The sequence below is a fragment of the Zonotrichia albicollis genome, chromosome 1 (assembly GCF_047830755.1).
Source record: "Zonotrichia albicollis isolate bZonAlb1 chromosome 1, bZonAlb1.hap1, whole genome shotgun sequence".
In the NCBI taxonomy this organism is placed as follows: Eukaryota; Metazoa; Chordata; class Aves; order Passeriformes; family Passerellidae; genus Zonotrichia; species Zonotrichia albicollis.
In genome coordinates this window covers 13,420,519-13,444,532 of record NC_133819.1, presented here as the reverse complement: position 1 = coordinate 13,444,532, position 24,014 = coordinate 13,420,519, and the positions used below count along the sequence as shown (strand labels likewise).

Sequence of the window (24,014 nt, the reverse complement as noted above, 5' to 3'; positions counted from 1 at the left end):
AGGGTCCAGCGCGCCGGGAGCCTCGCGGCCGCAGCTCAGGGGGGCTCCGTCGGTGACTGCCGGGACGGCCCCTCGGCCAAGCCGGGCTCCGCCGCCTCTCCCGCAGCCCGCCCGGCGGGAGGCGTCACCGCCCGCTTGAACCGGAACCGGTTCGCGGGGGCCGCCCGGGGCGGCTGCTGCTGCCGCCGCCACTGCTGCTGCGGTGTCGCTGCCGCGGAGGCTGCGACGCTGCCGCGTGGGTGCGTGCGCGGAGCGGGCCCGGCGGCTGCGCGGGGGCGGGGGAGGATGGGGCTGTGCCCCGGCGGGCCCCGCGCTGCCCGCCCGCGGAGGAGGGCGGCTTAGCTGCCGCAGCCCACGCCGGCGGGCCGCGCTGCGGGGCCGCCTCCGCGGATGAGCCGCCGGGGGGAACCGCCGGCGAGTGCAGCCGCAGGGCGCCGCAGCCGCCGCCTCCTCCCCCGCCGCCGCTCCCTCTTGTCGCCGCTGCCGCCCATGGCTTCCCGCCACCCCTGCTGACCGGCCGCCCCTCGCCTCCTCCCGAGCCGAGCCGGGCCGGGCCGGGGCCGGGCAGAGAAGATGGGGAACACCACGTCCTGCTGCGTCTCCTCCAGCCCCAAGCTGCGGCGGAATGCCCACTCTCGGCTGGAGTCCTACCGCCCCGAGGCCGAGCTGAGCCGGGAGGACACGGGCTGCAACCTGCAGCACATCAGCGACCGGGAGAACATCGACGGTGAGCGCGGGCGGACGCCCGGGGAGCCCCCGCAGCCCTTCCCCTCCCCTCCGCTCCCTGCGGCGGGCTCGGCTCTGCCCCGGCCATTCCCCGGCGGGTGGGGCCGGGCCGGCCGGTCCCGCTGCCTCCGGTGCCTCCGGTGCTGGTCCCTGTGCCCGCGGGGCTCACGGGGATGCCGCGGCACATTCCGCCTCCAGAGCTGCTCCTGTCCCCGGGGAGAGCTGTGCGGGACCCTTGCAGCAGGGGCTGGGAGCATCCTCGCCCCGCACCGCATCCTCTGGCTGGGTGCAGCTCTGCAGCCCCGGGTCTGCGCTGCTGAGACCCTGCGCCCTTCAGAGGATCGTGAGGCGACATTAGGGGCGGTCCCGGTGGGCTCGGACACCCGGGCTCGGCCGTGGCCCAGGGCAGCGTCCCTCGCCCTTGGCAGGGCTGGCTGTGCCGGGCTCACGTCACCTGCCGGGATGTCACCTGCCAGGCCTCTGCAGGGGCGAGCGTTTAAAGGACAAACCCTGCCAGAGATAAAAGTGGGAGAAATGTTTCCCATGACAACCTTCTCCTCCAGAGACTTTTTCTTCCGTTGCTGTCATGATGAGGCGCAGTGCTCATCATGAATACTGCCTTGCCCTCTCTTTCTCTGCAGAGATATTAAAAAAGCCATGTTCCTGTTGGTTTAGTCGTGACTGAATGTGGTGCCATTCGGGCTGGCCAGAATACAGCTTTATTTTAAAGATGTGGGCTGAGTTAATGTATACATGTAATTTAGTTTTTGATTAGCTGAAGTATTTAGTCCTAAAACTTTACTTACTAAAAGGTCAGCTATCTCATGGGTTTGTTCAGTGAACAAACCCATGAGGCTTTTGGTAGAAAGCCAGAAAGAAGGACTTTGGTGCCCTTCAGTTTGCCGTCCACATTTTTTTCACAGCTTATTACATTGTGATTTTAGTGCAGAATTCAATGTTCTGTCACTTCTTGACACTGGTAAAGTTGTGAATCCCGTGGAAGCGTATAGGTACCCTCACTGGTTTCTTTCAGTGAGGTACATTCTAGAAGTAGGAATGTTTTTCAGATGTCTTTGCTACATGCAGCTGAAAAATGGGGTGTAACAGGATCAGTAGGTGGAAAAAAATACATAATGGTCTGATCTGAGAAAGCCAGGGAGATGAAAGAACCAATTGTTGATCTGTGAATGATTAATTCTTCCAGCATCAGTGGTGTGCAGTGTAGCAGGATGCAGCTCTCTCTGATGGTACGGATTTCTCCATGTATAACAACACAGGCTGCAGTAAACTTTTTGGGCAGAGATATGTGGGTTTTGTGCCTTGTTCTCAGTGTGCTTTTTTTTTGTAATGGATGGGAAGAAGAGCTTTGATGGGAATAGTAAGTGCATGTGTGCTTGCTGAAATGTGCATGCAATGCAGATATGTTCCTGCATCTTAGCAGATATTTGCAAAAAACCCTAGGAGATCTTTATTGGTTGGTGGTTTCATTTGTTGCATCAAGGTACATGGGTGTTCTCTCTTCTCCTTTAAAGTGTGGCATGTGTCAAGTGCAGAGTTGTAACCCGTTGTTAGAACACAGAAAACACCTCATGCATTATTTATTTTTACATTTTGTTGGTTTTCATCTGGAGCCATTGTCAGTTTCAAATGGGCAAGCTGTCTTCAAATTTGTGAACAAACAGTTATGGGTTTCCTTTTTGTGCTTTACTCACTCTTGGCCATTTTTATGGATAGAGTCTGAGAAGTAAGTTTTCACTGGGAAGACTGATGGGTAATAGATGCGTCTACATTCAGAACAACTGGACAGACTGCGATAAAACAACTTTCTGAAGCGTGCTTTGTTGCAGGTCTGTTACACTGGAGTCACGCTCACTGACGGTCTCTTGGTTAGAGGTGATGACTGAGTATTAAATGTAATAGGATGATTCTTCGTTTCTGAAATTTTATTTTGTATTGGACTAGCTATTATGTTTTTGTTGTTAGATTGTTTGAAGTTGTATGGCATACAGGCATTTATGGATGTGACATTGGGATGGGGAAAACCCTTCACAGTAGAGACCTCTGATGATATTTTTGCCATTTTAGAATGAAAGAACAATAGTCTGGTTATCTGTGTTGTGAAGAGAGAATGTTGGATGTTTGTTCCTGAGTGTTCCTGCAAGTCATAAGCTTTCTCAAATTAGTAGTGTTGGCAAATGTGCCTTTTTTTATTAAATGAATGATGACAAAGACTAATGCACTGAAAGGAAACTTTTTTGACACTTCAAGTTTATTTCTCACTGTTCTTCAAGTGAGAGCCCTTCCATCCTGCTTGGGTATATGTGGCAGTGACAAGTCTCAAAGTGCAAATTCGTGCCTCTAACGAGCATTTACTTTGTCACTGGTACTTTCAGGAACTGTAAAAATCATGTAATGCAGTGTCTTAGTTACTGTGTTTTGTGTGGAAGTTGTTTTCATGCTCATACTGATGGAAATTCAGGAAACATTTTATTTTTTGAAGTGGGTAAATCTACTTGAATAAATGAAGAACTTTTAGAACCTTTAAGTCAGCTGTGGGCTATTTTAAGCTTTTAAGAGATGCGTGGTTTTCACTGTTCCAGGCCCTGTTCTGGCAGTATGAGAGAGAAAAAAAAAAATAGCGAAGGATGTCAAATCTTAAAGAGTAATTTAACTGGAAATTTTAGTACTAGTGGAACTGTTTGACGTCTGCCTCTCTTATGTACTTGATAAGGAAATACTCATAAAATCTGTCTTCAAAAACCATGCTTTTGAATTCTCTAATTCAAGTTCCATACCCAGTCCACTTGTAGTTTTTCAAAGAACTGGTGGAGAAATTATTTTCCAGTAGGAGTTAGTTTTATAACAAAATACTTCTACATCACTGGTACTTGGCCAGAAAAATCTCAATTTCTGGAATATTTTACAACTGTTTGTAAATTGGCATCTGAAGGAGCAGGGGAATTTGGAAAGAGTTTTGATGAGGAGGAATTTATCAAGAGAATTATTCTGGAGAAGAGTAAAGTTGAATTTGCCTCTTTTCCTCTTTTTTCTTCCCCTCAAATTTCTCAGAAGGTAGTGGACTTCTACAAACATCCACACAAGCAAAATGCCTCTCTGAATATTGTGCAGTCACCAGAATGTTTTGGTTTTGTTTGTTTCTCAATGCTTTTTTGTTTATTTTATTGTTAGTTTCCACAGGCCCATGATAATGAAGAACACTTAACAGAATTTTGGTGTTTTTCTCTTTTGAGGAAGGGCAAGAAGACAACTGTAACATACAGAGATTACCTTCTGGTTTTGATGATTTATTGCTTAGGGTGAGCTTCCACATTTTTCAGTGCTTCACTTTCAGAAGTTAACTTTAAAAACAAAATTGTGGCAGTGGATTCAATACTTGCAGATTCCTACATCTGTTTGCCATCAAGACCTTTTTTTACAGCAGTCAATGGCAGCCATAAGTAAAAACGGTTGAGGCCTTTGTGTGGCAGATTCTGTGTCTCGTAGGATGCAAACTCTGGCCTGTGCCAGCAGCTGGGTGTGCGCACGGTGTCAGCGCTCGCTGCCCAGAGCCCAGACTCCCCTGCCCTGTGCATCAGCCAGGCACAGTCAGAGCCAGTTTAGCTTGGGGAAAGGCAGCCTGTGCTCAGGTGTGATCGCTCTGTTTGGAGCATGATTTCTACAGCCAGCTTTTCAAGTATGGATCTCTAGTGAGGGAGTGAAAGGAAATGTCTTACTACAAATATAATGGCGTGAAGCAAAGCTGATACCATACAATGAAACTGGCCAAAAGGCTGTTCTTGAAACAGAGACTAGATGGAGAATTCGTAGGCTATTTCAAGAAAAGATGGTTCTTAATGTTCAGCTTCTCCCCTTTTTCCCCCTTCACCCCACAAAACTCAGATTTATTTTTTTTCCCCTCTTAATAAACTTCTGCTAGTGTCACTAGGTCATGCATTGCTAGTTCACATAATGCCATGTGCAACTGTGCATCACTGATAAACCTTTTCAGCCCTTTTCAATCATGGCTCGGTCATGTTAATTTTTTTGCTGCATAATGCGCAGGCTCCTTAGAATGGACTGCTTTTAAAAAAGCTATTTATTAGTTCATTTATATTTTTCTTTTCCTCCAGCTTCTTGGAACTGGCATAAGAGGGTCTCTGACGTGGGATTAGTTACTAATTGTCTATATCTTGGCTGCTAGGTTTTATAAGAGTTACAAGATTTTAGCAAAATAAAAGGAAGTTCTAAAATGTCTGCCCTGTATACCTAATGGAATTTTGCTGAAAGGGAATACTGGTGTTTTCAAGAGCTAGGGCATGATGGGTTGCACATTGTGAAGGAACTGACCTACTTCACAAAAGTCAAGACATAAGCATTTCAGAAGCAAATTAAACATCCAGTGTGCTGCACACAGACATTCCTGCTAAAACACGGATTGTAAAAGGATAGGCCTTCTTTAAAAACAAAGCCTATTTGGTTTATAGAAAATTCTCTTTCAAAAAATGTTCTTGTTTAGCCAGAACTCCAGCACAGAGGTGATCTGTGTGGTTTTCAGTACTACTGTTTAGGTGTTTGGTGTTATCTACCTAAGCATTTGTCAGAAGTCACGTATCAAGGTTCCCCTGTATTCTGATGCATGAAGAAATTAAAAATGCAGCCTGCTGTGGCCTACATTGGTGAACCTAGGCCTAAACTGCACCTTGCTAATGGTGCCTCCTGCACAGCTTTCTTTTTCCTTCTGTTACCACCTCATCTGGTTATTCCATCTGTGCCCTGCTTCTCCTCAGAGACACCATCGTGTCGTACAGAGCCTTCCTAAAACCTCCTTTTTGCATTGTTCACATCAAAACAATAAATTTGCACCCTGTATTTTCATATTTAGTTGGAGAAACTTTCAGAGGTACACACACTAAGGCTAGTCATATCTGAACTTACTTCTAAGAAATTTTATTAGTGCACTGCCATCTTAGTATTAGTATTTTCTTTGTAAGTGAGTTGTACAGTCTTGGCTGGGTGAATTGGTACTTGAAACAAAGGAAAAACTTAAAATTACAGGTGTCAGAAAATGGAAGGACTACTGTATTTTGAGATGTTTTGGACAAAAACCGGTCCTGGTGGGACACCATACAGCAGCTTACTGACATCATGAATGCTTTTTTCTAGCTGCTCTGGTGTCCTGAGGCTGGAAGGGGAATAAGTGAGCAATGTCTGGCACTACCTGATGGCTGTCCTTGTCCTGCCAGCCAGATGCACATCAGACACAGTCTAAATATCTTCCTTGCTTAACATCTTTGCAAGAATATGAAATGCACTTTGCAAACTGAAAGCATATATATAAGAGACAGGCTATATATTCCTGTCTTTGAGCTTTCCATGTAGAAATGAATTGACATTACTTTTGCTTCTTTTCCATTCCTTTGGACTTGGAGAAATGGAACTTCTAAAATTTTTTAATTTTCTATGTGCATTCTGACATATGGAGTGATCTTTTTCACTTCATCCTGCAGAATATTTAATATGTGCCACACCTCTCAGAAATGTATGTGAAGAGCTGGTAAGCATTAATAAATCTTTTAAATCTAGAACTACGGATGGACTAGATGGACTATTCCAAGCAGTGTGCACAGGTGGTGCCTTCACTGGCAGTGAAGTTACTACTTCCTGTATCTTCTGTAAGGACAATGAGCAGTTTATAAGGAGTTTTATTCCTTACAAACCAACTTTAAAAGCAAATATTCCAGAATTGCTGAAATAGACTGTTGAGATGTTAATTTCCTTAGCTGAAGCTTTTTGCAAAATTTACCAAAGTTCAGGGATGGTTTTACTGAGCTCAACTTAAACTAGCTTTTTTTGCTGATTCTGTAGGCCCCAGTAGGAGCATCCCCAACTCTTGTGCTGCTTCTGAGAGGACTGGTTTTAAATTTGGGGTGCTCAGTAGCCTGAAATGGGTTGAGAAAGAACTTGGTCTTCAAGCCAAAGCTCCTCTTTCTAATCCTTAACTAGTATAGAAGCTGGTCAAATGGTTTAATTTGTCTGTTTCCTTTCTCTTCATGCTTATGACATTTTGGGCCTGCAAATTGGAAAGGATTTTTTAGATCATTCAGCTAAGACAAGATTCTCAGATCATCAAGATTTGCATTTTCCATGAACTGATGTTAGAATCGTGGAACATTCTGAGTCGGAAGGGACCCACGAGGGTCATTGAAGGGTCATTGAAGTCCAACTCCTATTTATTTACTTCTCTCTTTATTTCTTTGGAAATGAATACTGTTTCTTTTAAGTCAGGCTGATGCTGTGACCATGTTGCTGAAATTCCTTTGGTATGCCATGAATAGGTGCAGTGTGCACTGCAAAACTGTCCTCCTCCTGTAGCTTTTGGTGGTTTGAACAAAATGTATCAATGAAGTCAACGTTTTTGGTACTGCAAGTGGCACTTTATTACTGTCTTTGTTTGCATGAAAATGTTGCAGAAAACTGCAATAGTTGAACGGTCAGACAAGGTTATGGAATAGAGCTAATCCCAAGATTAAAAGCGAATTTTCATCCACCTTGTGTGACATTTCCCATGCTCTTTTCTACTGTGATTCTTAGAGGGAGAATCTGCACTGAGTATCCTTCACTCTGCAATCAGAAGAGTCAGCCTTCAACTACTGACTCCTAATTTTCTTTCAAATAAAAATCCACCCAGCCTTAGTTTAAAAAGTTCTATCTCAAACTTTTGGCTTGCTTATCTTTTTTTTGTCTGCAAAATGATTCTTAGCTATGGCTGAGATCCAGAAGATATCAGATGGGAAGTGAAAGTATTTACTTTCAGCAGTATTGAAACCAATATGAGAACGTGTTGAAATTTTAAAGGATTGTTTTCTTTGCTGTGTTGGTATTTCATTAAGAGTGGGAATTGATGAATTGTTCTTTCATCTGAAAGTTGAGTTGTAAGGAGACAAAACTTACAGAAGATACAGAGTACTCCAGGGCTTTGTAAAGTCAGGCTACACAAAGTGATGCGATAAAGATGCAAGACTTAATGGTACAGGGATTCTTTTCTAGATCCAGAATGTAGAATTACTGGCATGCTTAAAATTGTTTCTGTTCTGCATTTTATCCCTGCACATCAGTATTCTGGGAAGCGGTACCTTTTTGTTGCCATGTTGTTATTTGTTTTATGACATCTTAAGGGACACTTTGAACTGAAAAAGATACTTATTACCATCTTTATTCCTGGGAAAAAGTCATTCATTTCAGATATTGAAAGTAGTACTGCATGGGAAAGAAAGCATGCTTGGTCAGCAGAGATATTTCACATTGCTATCCTACACTTTTTCACCACTGTGCAAGCTCTCTGTGCAGGGGGTAATTTAGGAATTGTCAGTAGATGAGGCTGTGTATGTGAAATGACTGGCAGTAATTATGCTTTTGTGCTATTTATCAATAGTTCCATTTTAAAGCTAAATATATGGTTTCTTTATCCTCCTTCCTGACCTTCCTGTGGAAGGACATTGCATTAGATTAGAAGATCCAAAGTTTGGGAATTGTAGCTGATCCTGAGCACAGCAGACCATTCTTCCCTGCTTTGACTAAAAGAAGCTTTCAGGCTGTGGTCAGTGAGCTTACAAGCAGCAATTATATCTGTGAAGTACTTGGTGAGCTGTGTTGTGCTGTAAAGTAATGCAAGTGATCTAAAGAGCTTGAAGAAGGTCTTTCAACATTTGAAATTAATTAGATCTCTTCATTCCTAGGCTCATATTAGGAGTTTTAGATCTCATCTGTTTATCTAGCTTGAAAAAAGTTGTCTCTGTGGTATATATGCAGTTTTCATTCAGTGAACTGTAGTCTCTACTAATTTGGTGTGGGTCTGCCCCCACTTCCTCCTCTTCAAAGAATGCTGTTAGAATAACCAGTGTGAAATACAGGTTGGGAAAAGAAGAGGTTACAATTAATCCTGAAAGAAATTTTGATTTCCAGACAGTTGGTTTGCTTATTATAGAACGGCAGTTTCCCATGTGTTTGTGAGATAGAACCACAGCTATTAGGAATTGGGATCTTCAAATCTCTTTTTATTCCTGTTTGTTTTGTTTTCTCTTTATTTTGGAGAACTTTGAGAGACTCATTTTGTTTTTATTAATTAAGTTAATGAAATACAGAACTGAAATCAACAGAGTTAAAATTAATAAGTCCAGTGGCAAAATATTTTGCCTAACAATTCATAGCATCATTCTGCTTTGTTTATAATTAGGGAAAAAACAGTTTCAGATTTTATTAGAAATAATTTTATTTCTAGTTGCTGGCAAAGTTTCAGCTGCTGCTATAGGCAGAATCTTAAATCCGTTGGATCTCCAAACTCAGTAAAATCTGTTGAGGATGACCTTTAATGTGAATTCTCTGCTCTATTCATTATCACTTTTAAAATAAGGATTGTAATTAACCACTTGACACAGTTGTTCATAGATGTGGTTTGAAATCCTAGTATTTCCATTTTTAAATAGTAATCAGTGATTGATTTGTTTGCATTTGGAATGAACAGTTCCTGTATCTTAACTTCAGAATTACAATACATGAGCTTTTTTCTGGTTAGTATAATGATATGTCTTGTTAAAATCATATGCAGAGGATTTCAAAGTTCAGGTAGTACAATAAGCATCAAGGTAAGATGCAGTTTCACAAGGGAGCAGCAAGATCTGTGCAGTGAGCGGTGTGCCAGTCCCACCTGGTGCTCCCTGTGAATGCTCAGCTCTCAGGGCCCCTCCTTGGAGCTGCTGTGACTGTTCCTGGCTGGCAGAAATCCACATGCACTTATTCACTCAGCCGGTGGAGGCTGAAAGTGTGTGAGGAGTTTGGAAGTGCAATTGTGTTTTAAGCTTTCAAATCACACTTCTGCAGCTAAATGTCCTCCTTTCTTCTAGGATAATTCACTTGGGGTAAGTGTCTAGAATGCTGCATTCATAATATTCAGTCAGACATAGAAATTTGAATTGTAATTGTATGGAGGATTTTCTGTACTTTTTCATGGGATTAGGGACAGGAAGGATTCCTGTAACTGAGATGGTTTTAGAGATCAAGTCTGTGATAAAAAGAGTAAGAAGTAGGAGAGATTTAACTGTTTGTTTCATAGAGAAAAAGAAAACAACACCACCTTTGAAAGCTAAAGGAGACAAAAAACCAATTCAATGTTCCACATATAAGCAGTGATGCAAATTCTAAATCTAGAAAGTAGTGTCCCCTGGGCAAAAATGGGTATTTAAGTGAAGGGGAGAGTGCCAAATTAAATTGAACTGGAAATGAATGTTTTGTGAAAAGTAAGCTCTCAACATTAAATCACATTTCTTTAAAAAATATCATAGTAAATAATTATTTTTGTAACAAGTATTTGAGTCGCAGTTCATACAATTCAAACGATAAGGTTTTATATTACTACATGAGAACCTGAATATTATACAACTGCTCTCCTACTTTCACATACTTGGTTGTGTATAGGGGGATAGAATGTAAGAAAACAAAGATAGAGCAGAAGGTAATCTCACCCCTGAGGAGCTGCACCTGTACTAATTACCAGAGATTAGGAACAGGCCTGCCCTTAACAGGCCACAGCTGTGTCCAGTGATGATGAGTGCTATAAAAGAGTGGGTTAGGTGGCTGAGAAGAGTTGGAGTTGGTTGTGTTGTGAGGAGAGATCGAGTTTGTTGGCCGTACTGCAAAGACGAGAAGAAGAAGGTGGTGTCCATGCTGTGAGGAGCTGACCATGAGAAATCACCAAGAAGCTATGGGGGCTTTTGCAGTAAGATGGCAACAGTTGTTGGTTGTTTTTTTATTGCTGTTGTTTTTCTCCTTACTGCATGTTTTGATTTTGAATACAAATTTGCAGTTCAACAGCAGTGAAATTAGGTGTGATTGTGGATAGAAAAGGAGAAGAGAACTTAAGGAAGCCCTTCTGTAGTTCTTTTGTCTCTGATTTTGTGTTGATTATCTCAAAATGGGTTCTCATGGATGTACCAATGTCTTTGTTAATGTAGGGAAAAACAAGTGTACTCATGCTGACTGTACTGGGTGGTTATTTGAGCGAGGAATGGTGCTGGCACTGTGGCTGCTGCCAGGCCTGGGTGCTGCGGAGCAGGAGCTGGCAGTGGGATCCCTGCACCAGGGAAGGGTTTGTGCAGCATGGCCTGGCTGTGGTCAGCTCAGGGCCTGCTCTGGGGCTGGGTAACTGATGCAAACCCAGCGTGCCATTTGTCCTTGGGGTATCTGTGAGCTGCAGGAGGCTCTGGGCTTTGGCGGAAGCAGAGCAGATTCTGCCCCCAGTTATTTTATCTTTGCGTGAGTGTGGTCTTGAATGGAAACTTTGGTCTTCAGGTCTTATGTTTAACAAATGTATTGGAATATAATGTTTTGAACGTAAGAAGTTAAGAAGTTTTTTTGGTGTGTTTCTAGTAAAATGGTAAAAGCAGCATTGAGCTGAAAGATCAATATATTCCTTTTTGATCTTTCTTCCAATGATTTTTGATGATTCCTCCCTCCTTGTTGCTTTACCATGACTGTCTGATTTTTATGTCCTTTTTCTTCTTCCCCTTTGTTTTGTGTCACTCTGTCATAATCTGCCTTACTTGCCTCCTGCCTGTGCTCAGCCCAGCCTTCTTCTACCCACACCACACAGACATCCTGTCCCAGGTCTCATCTCCTCCTGCTTGCCCCCTTGTATTTTGCAGCTCTTTTGGGGTGATGAGGAGTGCACAACAGTTACAGTTTGTTCTAGAGCAGGGTCAGTGAAGATTCCAGGCTGGCAGCATGGCTGTCAACACTGAATTCAAAGCCCTGTATTATCTTAGGTCATGATTTCATTTCAACATTTGCTGCACATTCCTACTTTCCTCCCTCTCCTACATGTTTTACAGACAAGCAAATAGTCCTTGTTCTCTTTGATCTGTGTGATGGTTATCCACAAATTGGTAAGATTTCTGTGTTTCTGCATTGTGTCTTTGGACTTTGCATTTTAAGATCTATAATTTTCTTAATATCTTTTGGAGATTTGTGTTTTATAAGGAATGTATGTCCTGAAATACAGTTTGGGATAACAAATAAGCCATGGTGGATGAGCTGCAATTCTTAAACAGGCTGTGAAGCTGTGTAGGTTTTTTTTCTTTTTAAAGAGTGTGGAATGCATATCCACTGCTTTCTTCTGAATAAAAAGCTGAAAAGAGAATTAGTCAGTAGGAGTCTTAAGATCTGCATTTCATGGAAGAAATTTCCTGGTAATTACCATCTTTGTAATTGATACTCTGCCCATTATTCAATGTGTCCAGCTGTATGTAAATCTTCCCTAACCATGTGTTTTTGCTTTTCTTTCCTCATGCAAATGAAGAACCTTCTTGGTTTCTATCAGGGGACTCAAATCTGACTGATTTGGCATGCCCTAAGTGAAAGACGGGGTCTCTTGCTGGAAGAGGATTTCTTTCTATTGAAGGAATGGGATTGTGCTTGAGCTCACCATTGTCCAAACCAGTGGGATTGGTGGCCTCTTCTGGCCAGGGATACCTGGCAGACCAGGTGGCACTCTGAGGGGCTGGCAGGGCAGCAAGGGCAGTGCTGTCACTGTGAGTTCCTGGAGTCCAGCCCACTCCTGTCCTGCCAGGTAGTGATGGGACCATGTCTGGTGCTCCTCCTTCTCTTGGCTTTGTTAGTCTGGGCTCTTGGCCATATGAAGGGTTTTGTTTGTAGGTCAGAAGAGATCTCTATCCCTGCTGTCTACTTTTAGGAAAGTGTTTTGCAGAAGGCTGCTGACATATGTGCTTGCCGTGCTCCCCTTGCTGGCTGTGCCATCAGATCCACCAGCAGTTCCTTCCCCCGGTGATGCTGTGCTAATCAAAGCTGGGGCAATGTCACATGCTGAGTCAGCACACTGTCAAATGTGGCTGTAGCTGTATAACTGGTCTTATTTATGCCATAAAAATTATATTTTATTGCAGCTAGATTTCATGAGAGTGTGCTCACTTACTTGAGCCATTGCCGGTTCTTACACGGAGGTTTTAATCCTGGTTTTCATTAGGTAAAATAGCTTTGATGTGGATATGAAAGAGATAAGCTGTTACAGGTAACTAACAAATGGAGGGTGGTATAATTCATGATGAACTGCTTTGGCAGGGGTGCAGCAGTATATAATGAAGTGTGAAGTGTCACTTCAACAGTGCATATAAAGTGTAGACTCCAGTGCATTGCTGGCTGTAAAACACATTTGCAATGGTACCAAAGCATCTAAGCTTGTTGCTATCAAACAGTTAACTCCTATGATAAATTTTCTAACCAAGGCCCATGTGAGAATGTCTTGTTGAAGTAATCCAGAATGTGGAACTTGCTCTTGCAAGACTGTTAGTATTCAGCAAGGCACTTGTTAAAAGAGGATATTGCATCTGATTTCTAAATAGTCCTATTAGCTTCTATTGCTTGCTGCAGATCTCTTTCCTCAAGTAACTAAGGTACTTTTTTTCTTTCTACCTGATAGAAAATAATAGGGCAAGTATGCACTGAGAGAACTTAATTATTGATGTCTTTTAGAGAGTTGATAATATCTACTTGTAACCTGGAAAATAAAGTTTACCCAGGAGCCTGACTGATATCTGGAAAGATCTCTGTGGCATCGTTCAAGTAAGATTTGACAATATTTACTTACTGTTTGTGGAGAAACCCAAGACTTAATTCAAAAAACCGGTTTTATGCCACTGCGAAGTGGCATTACTTGCCTGTCTTGCTGTTTGGGTCTGGTGGTCTTTTTTCATGCTCTAAATTTTTCTTGTATCTTTCTCTTTTATCTCCTGTTTATCCAGGTTTGGCAGGGTTTATTGTTTTGCCACAAGTAAGCATTCTTACCTATTCTTATCTTATAGCAAACTGAAGGTTATCCAGAACTCGGCCATGATAGCATTTTTTGGTGCCATAACTAAACTTGGGGTGTATTTTCTCAATGGAATTTAAAATAGATTGGGGGAAAAAGTCTGAGTTTCCTTCTGATAATATACAGCAGCTATGTCCAGGCACATGCCTTTGTGTTTTAAATAAATAGCTAGTATATTGGTAGTTAGCATTAATTATTTCCATTAGCTTCATTCCTTTGATTAAAAGGCATCATTGTCATCTCTGTGGTGGTACCCTGACCTAGTAAACAATGGAGAATCAGAAATGACTTGCAAATGAAGGTTGTTGTTGTGAAGAACAACACTTTGTGCTCATGCTTGTGCTTATTGGCATAATATATTAATAATGGCTAACTTATGTGTTTTCAAGCTGAGACAACAGTAAGAAATGTCCCTGGCTCTCTATTTATCAGAAATATGAAATTAACAAAAACCCAAAAGGATTTGTGATGTGAACAAAGAAAACTGAAAACTACTTGAATATTAAATAGTTTGCAAATACTATGCCTGACTCTTGGGAACAGAATTCATTTCTAAGTTAATATATGTCCTCTTCCCCTTAATGGAAGTTTTTATTTCCCTGATATTAAATATTTTTAGAGACAATATCTTGATGCTGCAAGCTAGAATTAAAAGTATCAGTTGGCATCTTTCAAGCAAAGCAATCTCCATGTCAACAAGTAATATTAGTGGGAGAATGAAAAGCCCTTAAAGCATGCTAGAAGACATAGTTTTATTCACTGGAACAGCAGACTGTAGTACAAGTTGCAGCATCCCTAATTTGCTTGTTCCAATACCCGTCTCAGGGAATTTAGTAGAATTACATTTAGGAAAATTTGTCTCTTTATTTTCCGAGGTGGCATATCTTGAAGTGAGATCTGAGGTTTGGCAGTTTCTTCAGGGTGTGGGATTTTTCAGAAGCCTGCAAGAAAAGAAATGGAGATGTTTTCTGCCAGTTTAGACCAAAGAAAAAGTTAATCTAGTCCTTGTGGTAAAAAGAATTTAATTCTTGGCTTCCTTAAAAATAAAATAATGCTGGGAGATTTGAAGTAGATTTTGTTTTAGTTATGGGGTTATTTGTTTTTTTTGTATACATGTGTTTATGTAGATTTATTTAAAACCCCTCACGACTACAACATTTTGGTCAAGAAAATTCAGGGTTCTGTGTGACTGTAGAAACTCTACCAGCAATGTGTAAATTAAATAAAACTGTTAACAGCCAAAGACTCACTTTGCTAATTCCTTTACAACTCTGTACACTGTACAATTGCTCTTCTTGACTTCTATTGTTAATTCTCAAAAAAAAAAAAAAAGAGCAGTGTGAGGTGGGCTCACTCGGCTGGGATGTATCCAAGACAAGGTCAGCAGCTTTGGTCTCCCTTTGAAGATTAGGTTGGCATTGAATTATACATTTGACTTGCTGTTTTCTCTTAGAGTGAAGTTCAGCAGAGTCTCTACTTGGAGTTTAATTTATAGCTGTTTTGATAATAGGATTTTTTCCATAGCTCAAGGTTGTAGCTTTCTACCTTTTCAACCACCTGGGTTTTTGCAAAGGACAGTTTTTTTTTTTTTTTTACTGTCTCTAATATTTTCTCTGTGAAAGTGTATTTAAAGGTAACTGACCAACTGGTCTCCTGTCTCCCTTCCTGTGTTCAGACTGAGGGTCTATTCCTGCCTCTGTCCTTTTCTGATGAGTATTTGCAATGTGTATATTATGCTAAGAGACTCACTAAATGAGACTGACTTTTAGAAAGCCAAACCTCTTGATAACTCAATAAAGCTAAAAAACAAATGCAGAATAAGCCTTCACTAAATTTTATTTCCTTCCGTGAAGTGCCTTACATACTTGTCTTCAAGTGTTGTGTTTTGCATATAGCAGAGAATTTGAGAAATCCCAGTTGGCCCAGACAATGAGCAGCAGCCGCTCAGATCAAGTGCACAGCACCATCTGCACTGTGCTGGGCTAGAAGAGCTTTACAGAACTGGAGAATACCTGTCAACATTTAAGACAGAGGCAAGAATTGCAACTGTCTTTAGATATGACTCTTTTTTTTCAAGGCAAGATAGCAACAGCCTTAAAAAAATTAATCATGCCTTGTTTATAAACCTCTGTATTAGATTTGGATTGCTTCTGGTACAGGAAAGTAAGCTTGTCTGTGGGATTGTTGTGGAGTGCCTGCATGCCAGGCAGAAGGGCGCGTGCTGGAGTCCTACAGAGCTGTGCTGGTGTGTGAGCAGCAGGCATCCTTACATATTTGACACTTGAATTTTGTAAGGCCTAGGCTACATTGGTGGTCTAAGAGCACACAGTGACAAGTTTTCAGAGTTGATTAGAATGCTAAAACGTACTAATTATTTTTTGTTTACTTAATTTTATTCTCAAAAATTATCTATTTTCTAAGGACATCCATATCAAGTGGAATTTTCAGTGTGAAATATGGTTTTAGTGCTTGTGCTGCACAGTTGCATGCCCATAAAGGCGGATGTTTGATTTGGACTTGAAGGGAGGAGCAAGGGGGCATCTTTCTCAGTCAGCTGTAGAAATAGGATAGGCTTTCTAAAACTCAGTACTTAGTATATTTTAGCCTTGGCCTCGTGATTTATGAAGGACCTGTATACAGTCTTATGTTTTCTTAAGGTCTTAATATTTTTTCCATAGAATGCTGGGAGTGATCTGAGTTTTGCATGTCCTGTAATTACACTTTGGTAGGAATGCTGTGGGGTCATCAGCTGTGCTTCATGGTCTGGGTTTTCCTTGCCTAAGCAGTGTGTGAAGGGGAAAAGAAACTGGAAACATCAAACCACTGTTAACAGTTACTTCAGTGTATTGGGGAGCATTCTTAGCATACACTGAAAAGAAAGCTGGTTTTGTATTAGGAAATACATTGCTACTGGATAAAAGGAAGTGTTTGCTTCTAGAAAAGGTGTTTTCCAGAATATACTGCCCTTGATTATATGGGCATCTTTAGTTATTGCAAGAATTACGTACTTGAAAGATAAGTACAAGTCAGAGGTTAAACTAAAGTTGAGGACTAGCCACCAAGTTGTGTATATCAAGTCTGATGATGCCTTAAACAACTGATTAAGGAGAAAAAAATTCTATCCCCCCCTCCCCCAAATTCCATACTTCACTTTTTCACAGGACAGATATTCGAGGAGGAAGCAATATTGCAATTTGAAACCACAGGCAAGTGCTCATGCATTTGTGGTGTTACTGTTTCAGTTCCCCTTCATTTCCAACGAATAGAAACAACTCCAAGATTCTCTTTCACAGAAGATTAGTGTTCACAATAGTCAACAGGTGACATTCTGCACCATGATTTTAATGGATTTTATCTAAAGCTTATCCAGAACACTATTAAGAAAATAATTTTACTTTGGCAATTTTGGTTCAGTTAAATAGAAAAGATTTAATTTTTGTTCATGTCTGTTTGCATATCTTGATTTGAAGCTCAATGAGGAACTCATCAGCTAAAACCTGTAAAATGTAGGCATTAGTATTTTCAAACGGCCCCATACCAGTTAATTTTCTGAGGTTTGAGGGCTTGTCCATTTTTAATCTGTTTTGTCACCATTTAAAAGCTGTTTCCAGTCATTACTGAAATTCCAAGAAAGTCCCTACATTGTCTGATGCTTGAAAAATCTGGGTGTAAAAGTAAATAGACAGAAGGTGATGTTATTCTGTGATCTGTTATTTTTTGCTGTTATGTATTTGTAGTCACTGTCTGTGACTTCACTGATGTCTCAGATGCTCACTTCTGTTTGTTTCCTCAATGTAAATGTTTTTAAACATGTAATAACCAACCATTTGGCCTTTTGCCATTTCTTGTATCTAAAAATAAGAGACAACCAGCTGATCAGTACCTCCAGTGCAGGTGTACAGTGTGACATGGGGTTTTATTTGGAAAATAGGCATTTCAGCAGTGTCCCTGCCCAGGGCTGTTCTGTGGATTCTCTATCTTGCTTTCATTTCCTGTGTGCAGCACTGACAGCTGTGTCAGGGACAAGGTACAGCAGGACTTGTTGTGTTTCTGCCTGGAAGTGGCTATATTTAATTGATGGATGAACAGCCAGAGTCCACTATTGGCAGTAGTCCTGTTATTGTTTTTTTAAGTAGAAATTGCTCAGTGATGGGCACTGAAATTCCAATGAGGCAGATGGAAAGGCAGCAGAAGGCTTTTAGAGTTTAACAAAATCGAAGTCTTTGCTTTGGCAAGACTCTCAGTTCTCTCTGTTTTAACTTTGTCATTAAGGAGGGGAAGAAGGTTGCTCTAGTTAAAGAAATTAATTGCAAGCAGGTGTTAATATTGTTAATTCTGGTTTGTGTTGATCCTTTCAGCTGTATCTACTAACAAAGCTAAATAAGCATTTTTTCTGTGAGGCTGCTCTTCTGTCATTTTGATGAGATTAAGTTAGCTCTTTGACCTCTAGTATGTAATATCAGTTTTAATTGTATTGCCCTTGAAATATTATTGATGTATTCATCATAGATTTTCATGCTTAAAAGAAAAAGTTCTGTTACTCATGAACACTGCTTGTTTTCTGTTTTAGCTGGACTGTCTTACCTTGTTCTGACTGCTGTGTAGAAAGCCCTATAGACTACTAAAGAATTGTCAGCTTTCTGGATGACTGGTCTGGCTTCTACCTTGTTCTGCATAGTTAAAATATTCTGGTTTTGAAATGAATATATTTTCAGACGCTGCTTGTTGCAATTGAAATACTATTAATTTACTTCCAGTGTTTTCCATGTCAAGTCATCTTTTATAGTCCTGTTATGTATTTTCAGTTTGTCTTTGCTGTGTTGTGAGAAAAATGCCCTTATGCATAGGATAATTACACTATGTGATGCTGTGCTTATTCTTAGTTGTTTTTTTTAAATTGCATAATCCTTCTAGTAACAATGACAACCCCTACATATTCCTACTTGTGTATTAATGTGAATATTCTTAAACTAATGGAGAATGGTTTGGGAGTTTGGGTCATTTATACACTGCAGGATATTGAGAACTAAAGGATACATGTAAATACAGCAAGAGGCCGAAAATATTGTTGTAGGGATTCTAAGCAGATGCAGTGTCTCTGTCCCTCCCTCTCTGTTTCTGTATTACCACTGCTTGATAAATGGTTGATATAGGAAGTTAACATGGATGAATATTTAGAAAATAGATGCATCACCTTGAAATGTAAATGTGCTAAGAAGTGAGACCAACAATGTTTAATTAATGTTTTAATGTTTCTTAAACTGATCCAAACTAAGAAATAGATATTTTATTGTAATTTGGATTTATGGAATTGATGCTTACTCAATTTATGCCTAATCATGCAAATTAACTTTTTTTCACAAATATGCATCTGCTGGTTTTCTTTACCATAAATGTGATGTGATACATTATTTATAGACATTTATAGACATTTTACATATCACATCTGTATGCCTTAGTATTTAAATTTTTAAAATACCAGTTTTGTATTGGTTAACAAAATTACTGGAAACTGCTTTTTTATCACCAAGGAGTAGAGCTTCTCTTTTTGAGGTTGCTTTAGCCTGTTGCTGGATGCTGTAAGGCAGAGGTTGTTCCTTTTCTAGCTAAACTGAAGTCAGAACAGAATTGCAGTATGCTGAGAGCAAAACAGCTTCAGGGTTAACCCTGCTCTCTGTGGGCACATTGATCCCTTGGAAAGGAGTGTTTGTGTGTGCTTTGTCTAGTTCTAATTTTTGCTTCTTCAGTGGAGAAATATAACTGCCAGGTAATTAATTAGTTTTTTGACAGATTGTTTTCCTTCACTGGATTAATTTATTTACAGACTTAAAACATTCTAAGTTCTCTGAAGTCCCAAATTCTGATGCTAATTCCAGCTAAACCTGTGACACCTGTGCTCATTTATCTCAGCCATGCAATCCCTTTTAAGGGCTTGAATTTTCCTTTCTAATCTGCCAGCTCAGATCAGTGTTTCCTTTCAAAGCCACTCGTGTGCTCTGAAGTTGAACACTGATATCATCTGGGGCTGTGGCAGGCTGGAGCCCCATGGGTTTTATCTCTGTCTGCCATAATGTGCCTATAGTAGGCAAAATTTCTGGTATGATCATGTTTTGTGTGCGTTCTGAAAACACAGTGTCAGTTTATTTCTATAACCCAGTTAACCAACTGGTAACCAATACAAAACTATAATTTTAAAATGTTTTTTGAGCAGTTGGTACAAAGCTGCCAGGTAAATAATGCACTTCACAAATGTGTGAAGGACTTCAAATTTTATAACATTTGGGAATTTGGGAAATGACTGTGCTGTTGATCAAGCAGTGTTACTGCGGGACATAAAATGTACAGCATGCTTTGGTTTTATCTTGGGGGAGTGCTTGCAAATTGTGTGTTTGTTTCCAGAGTTTTATGATATGAATGAGTTAGTGGGCTTGGAGTCTGCAGCTCCATGAAGAATTCCATGCCCCAAAGCAGAAATGCAGCACGTTTGCATCCTCTGTGTTAGTCCTGCTTCTTGGAGATTTAATTTAAGGGCTTTTCAATCCCTAGAAATATTAATTATCAGAGCTGGCTTTGAGATCTTGGCATAATTACATGGGGATTCCGGCATGCTTTAAGAGAGAAATTGGATAGTCTTTCCTTACTTTGCAGTTGAAAGCTCCTTTGTTTTGTCTGTGAAGTTACTGTGTCACTGTTGCAGGAAAAGGGCAATTAGGCTGGGTTTTTTTACCACTACAAATTGACTTATTGCTTCTTCCCTCTGGGAATCCGTTGGGGATGAGCTTGAAATGGAGGTACTGTAAAGCTCCAACTTTAGGCTTCCCGCATCTGAGTCTTTATCATAAGAGGATTGGGTAGGTTCTAAAGTTCCTGTAAAGCAAGAACAAATCCTAACCCAGTTATGTCCCTGCAGAAAGGTGAATGGATAACTACTAGAGGCTGTATTTAATTTTGTGTAACAACAGTCTTGACAGCCAGAGGGGTGAATAAGTTGTTTCAGAGATACAGCTTTCAGATAGCAAGGAATTGCAGTGTTCTGTCTAGAGGCAAGAGTAGGTAACCTTTGTATATTTAACCTTTAAAATATACAGCAGATATAATAACCAATGTATTAAAAACTCTTAAAACATGATACTGAGTTTCTTAAATCTTGTTTGAGTATCTTAAACCTTGTTTGTCCTTTTTTTTTTTTTTCTGTTATGGGAGTTGTGAAAACAGAAGGATTCCAAAACTTTAGTATGTTTTGCCCCTGAATCAGCAGCAGTATATGCCTTTTCTAAAGAGGAATTTGGTTTGCATTTCTTGATATATTTTTGTCTTCCATGTGTTAGAAATGTTTTCAGAGCCTTTCCCAAAGCTGTGTAACACCTGCAATTTTTTTACCCAGAACAATCAATACATTGTTAAACATAAGCACCAGCTGAGTTTGTGGTTCCTATAATTTCCCATCTGATTTGTGGGGCTAGCTTGTTTCCTACGTACTTGTTTAGTTCTGAGATATTTCAGGAACAAATCCCCATTAGTGTTTCAGTTTCAACATTAACAAAATTTTTAATGATTTGATTGACCATTCATGTATTATGGTATGTCACATGCTGAGAAGGCTGAAGTACTACTAATAATAATAAAGTATTTTTCCTCTTTCTGTCTTCTGAAAACAGGAGTGCTCTGTAATTGGACTTCAGGAGTCATCTGGTGGAGGACTCTGTGTAGCTTATTCTTTAAGTTTGACAAGGTTGTTGTCATTTTTAAGAATGAGCAATTTGCAGCTGGGAACTGTTTCCCATAGGATGGGAGGAAATGGATCCAAATTCAGACTTTCTGTTGGATTTGTTTTCTATGTGTTTTTATGACTGGGTAGGAATAATTTTGACTCAGTTTGTCTTTGCAGAAATGCCTATCTTTCTGTAAATTAGCTTCACATTTTACTAGGTGACTTTGAATAGGCTTCCTCTTTCTCTTCCTGTCCTTAAATAACCCCTCTTTCAAGTTTGGTGCATTTGAGCTTCATTTTTGCTATCAGGGCTTGTAAATAATATTATTAATTTCAGTGCTCAAGGGACAGTGCTGTTATATTTTAACTTACTGGTCATGCTTCCCCTTGGCTGAACACTTTGTGATGGGAAAGAAAACCGTCTGTGCCTGGCTGATCCAATGTGGAGCCATGGCCTGAGCAAACCCATATTCTCCTTTTTCTTAGAGATGTGCTCAGTGCTGATGGAAGCCTTTGAGGCTTCTATTATGGGCTAACATTTGGTAACATCATAAGGATGTATGGGTGGCCAGTGGCATGTTACAGGCACATGGGAGGTTGTCAATTAATTGTGTGTTGGTAGGGGATAGTGTCTTGTAAGAGAGAAGATGTTTTCTGAAGTGTTTTGCTGGAGAGCTCCCTTGCTCCTGCACATTTGTTCAGATGTCTGACCATTGTTGCAAATGGTCACCCTTCCCCGTGTTTGCTCTTCCATATGTACAAGTTTGCTTTTCTTTTGGGTTGAAGTAAACCAAGTGTTGATTTGGCTCTGGCTGTCTTTTCATTACAAGTTTTTTAAAGTTTGTTCTCTCCTCTGTTTTGTGTATAAAATTTCAGCAATAGTGTGATGTTGAAGGAAAAAGACAAAAATATAATGTTCCTTGCATTTTCTCTTGTCGTTCTCTGGTTGAATTCACTGTTGATGGTGGATCAAGAACCTTTTTCCTTCTTTGCACTTGACAAAACTGAGGAATAGAAATGAATGAACTAAGATTGACCATTTTCTAGTATGGTAAAGTTGAAAACAAAGGAGGAATACATTTGTACTAAGAGGTCAAAGTGAAAGACTTAACTTTACATCATCTCTAAGGATGTATTTTACTGATAAGCAATGAGGTATGCCTGTAGCTCGAGGGCTGTGTCTAATATAATTCAACATACACACATATTTTAGTGGATTCTTACTAGTGGAAACCTCTGTCAGACAAGATCAGAAGTAGAGGGCTGAATTCACTGTGTAATACATTAAGCAGACTTCTGTTTCTTCTTGGTCATAGCTAAACCAGTCTTAGGTCTAGTTTTGGTTCAAGCCTGGCTCCACTGCATGCAGGCATTCTCCCATGAGCCAACTGCATTTTATTTTTTGTGGTTAAACCACAAAGTGTGTGGTTAACGGAACTATTTATCTTGGTTTCCTTCATACTTATGGAAATGTACTGTGAGGATTTTACGGTGTAAAAAGGAGATTGCAAATAAAGAGGTGTGTGATTCTCCAGATCTTTCCTGTTCCCCTCAAATGGGAAGTATTTTGTAGGGTTATGTTTAAAACCTGTCTGAAAAGTAAAGATTTCTATTAATCCATGCAAATGTCAATGTCTCCTGCCCTATCTGGAGTGGGAAAACAGAACAAATTTGAAGTATTGTTGTTTATCATCTGTCGGAGAATGAACGAAGGACTGTCAAGAGAGTCACATCCCAGTAAATACAGTCAGAGATAATTACAAGTTTTCATAGCTAGTTGAAAATAATTTTCCATTTGACAGGCATTTTGGTATTTACTCTTAATTCCTGCTGCTTTCCCATATGCAGTTTAACTGAAGTGGTGTTAATTATGGTGCTGGATAATGAACATCCTGCAGGCAATGGGGTGGTTGTTCTCTGTTCCTTAAACTAGCACAGAGACTTCTCCAGCTTTTAGCTGTGCTGTGAAATTGTCAATGCTTTGATTTTCCTACTGTCTCTTGCTCAGACAAACAGTTTCTTCTCACATGTCCTACGGGGAAATCAGATGGTCCAGATTAAATGAGATGAGTTTTGGTCATGTGTGGATTTGGGCTTTTGACTTGCACCAAGACCATGCTCATTTTATTTTAGACTTCAAAGTAAACTCTCAAATATCTTCCAACCCACACAGCTCCCACCGTGTGGATCAATAACATTGTGTTTTTTGATTATTAGGTTAATTCAGAGGAGCTACTTCCAATAATTTTTCTCTTTCAAATGACTGAGCCCCACTGTATTTCTGTATTTAGGGTTGCTAACTGAGTACTAACATACTTTAATATCACAAACTGTTCTTCAAGCTTGAAGGTACTTTCCTAACATTTACTACAGTAAACTTAGTCTTTGGGGTTAATAACTCGAGGTTATATCAGGGGTAGATGCTCCTTAGTGACATCTTTTTATTCCTCAGTGGCAAATACAGCAAATACAGAGTGTTAGTATCCTAGAAGAAAGCAGAAAGCATGTTACATATATATGATGAATGGTTTGATTTTGTTTTTTTCTACCAGTCTTCCATCTCTTCCTCCTGGTTTCATTCCTTCTTTTCTGCAGCTTCTGTTGTCAGATCCTTTGTATTTGCTTTTAGTATTTCTTTTGCTTGTGTATGAGGGAAGACAATTTGGTGTTTTTTAATAAAAAGAGATTCCTGCTTTCAAG

General features: G+C 40.3%; 1 protein-coding gene across 2 annotated transcripts in view; it reads left to right on the top strand.

Annotated features, from left to right (window-relative positions):
- Positions 1 to 424: 424 nt before the first annotated feature.
- Positions 425 to 24,014, top strand: part of CCNY (cyclin Y) — a 119,439-nt gene continuing 95,849 nt past the window's right edge. For both annotated transcript variants that reach the window (XM_005480388.4, XM_026796334.2), the window contains exon 1: positions 425 to 727. In XM_005480388.4, coding sequence (XP_005480445.1) covers positions 574 to 727 — 154 coding nt within the window. In that variant the 5' untranslated portion in view covers positions 425 to 573. The remainder of the gene's footprint in view (positions 728 to 24,014) is intronic.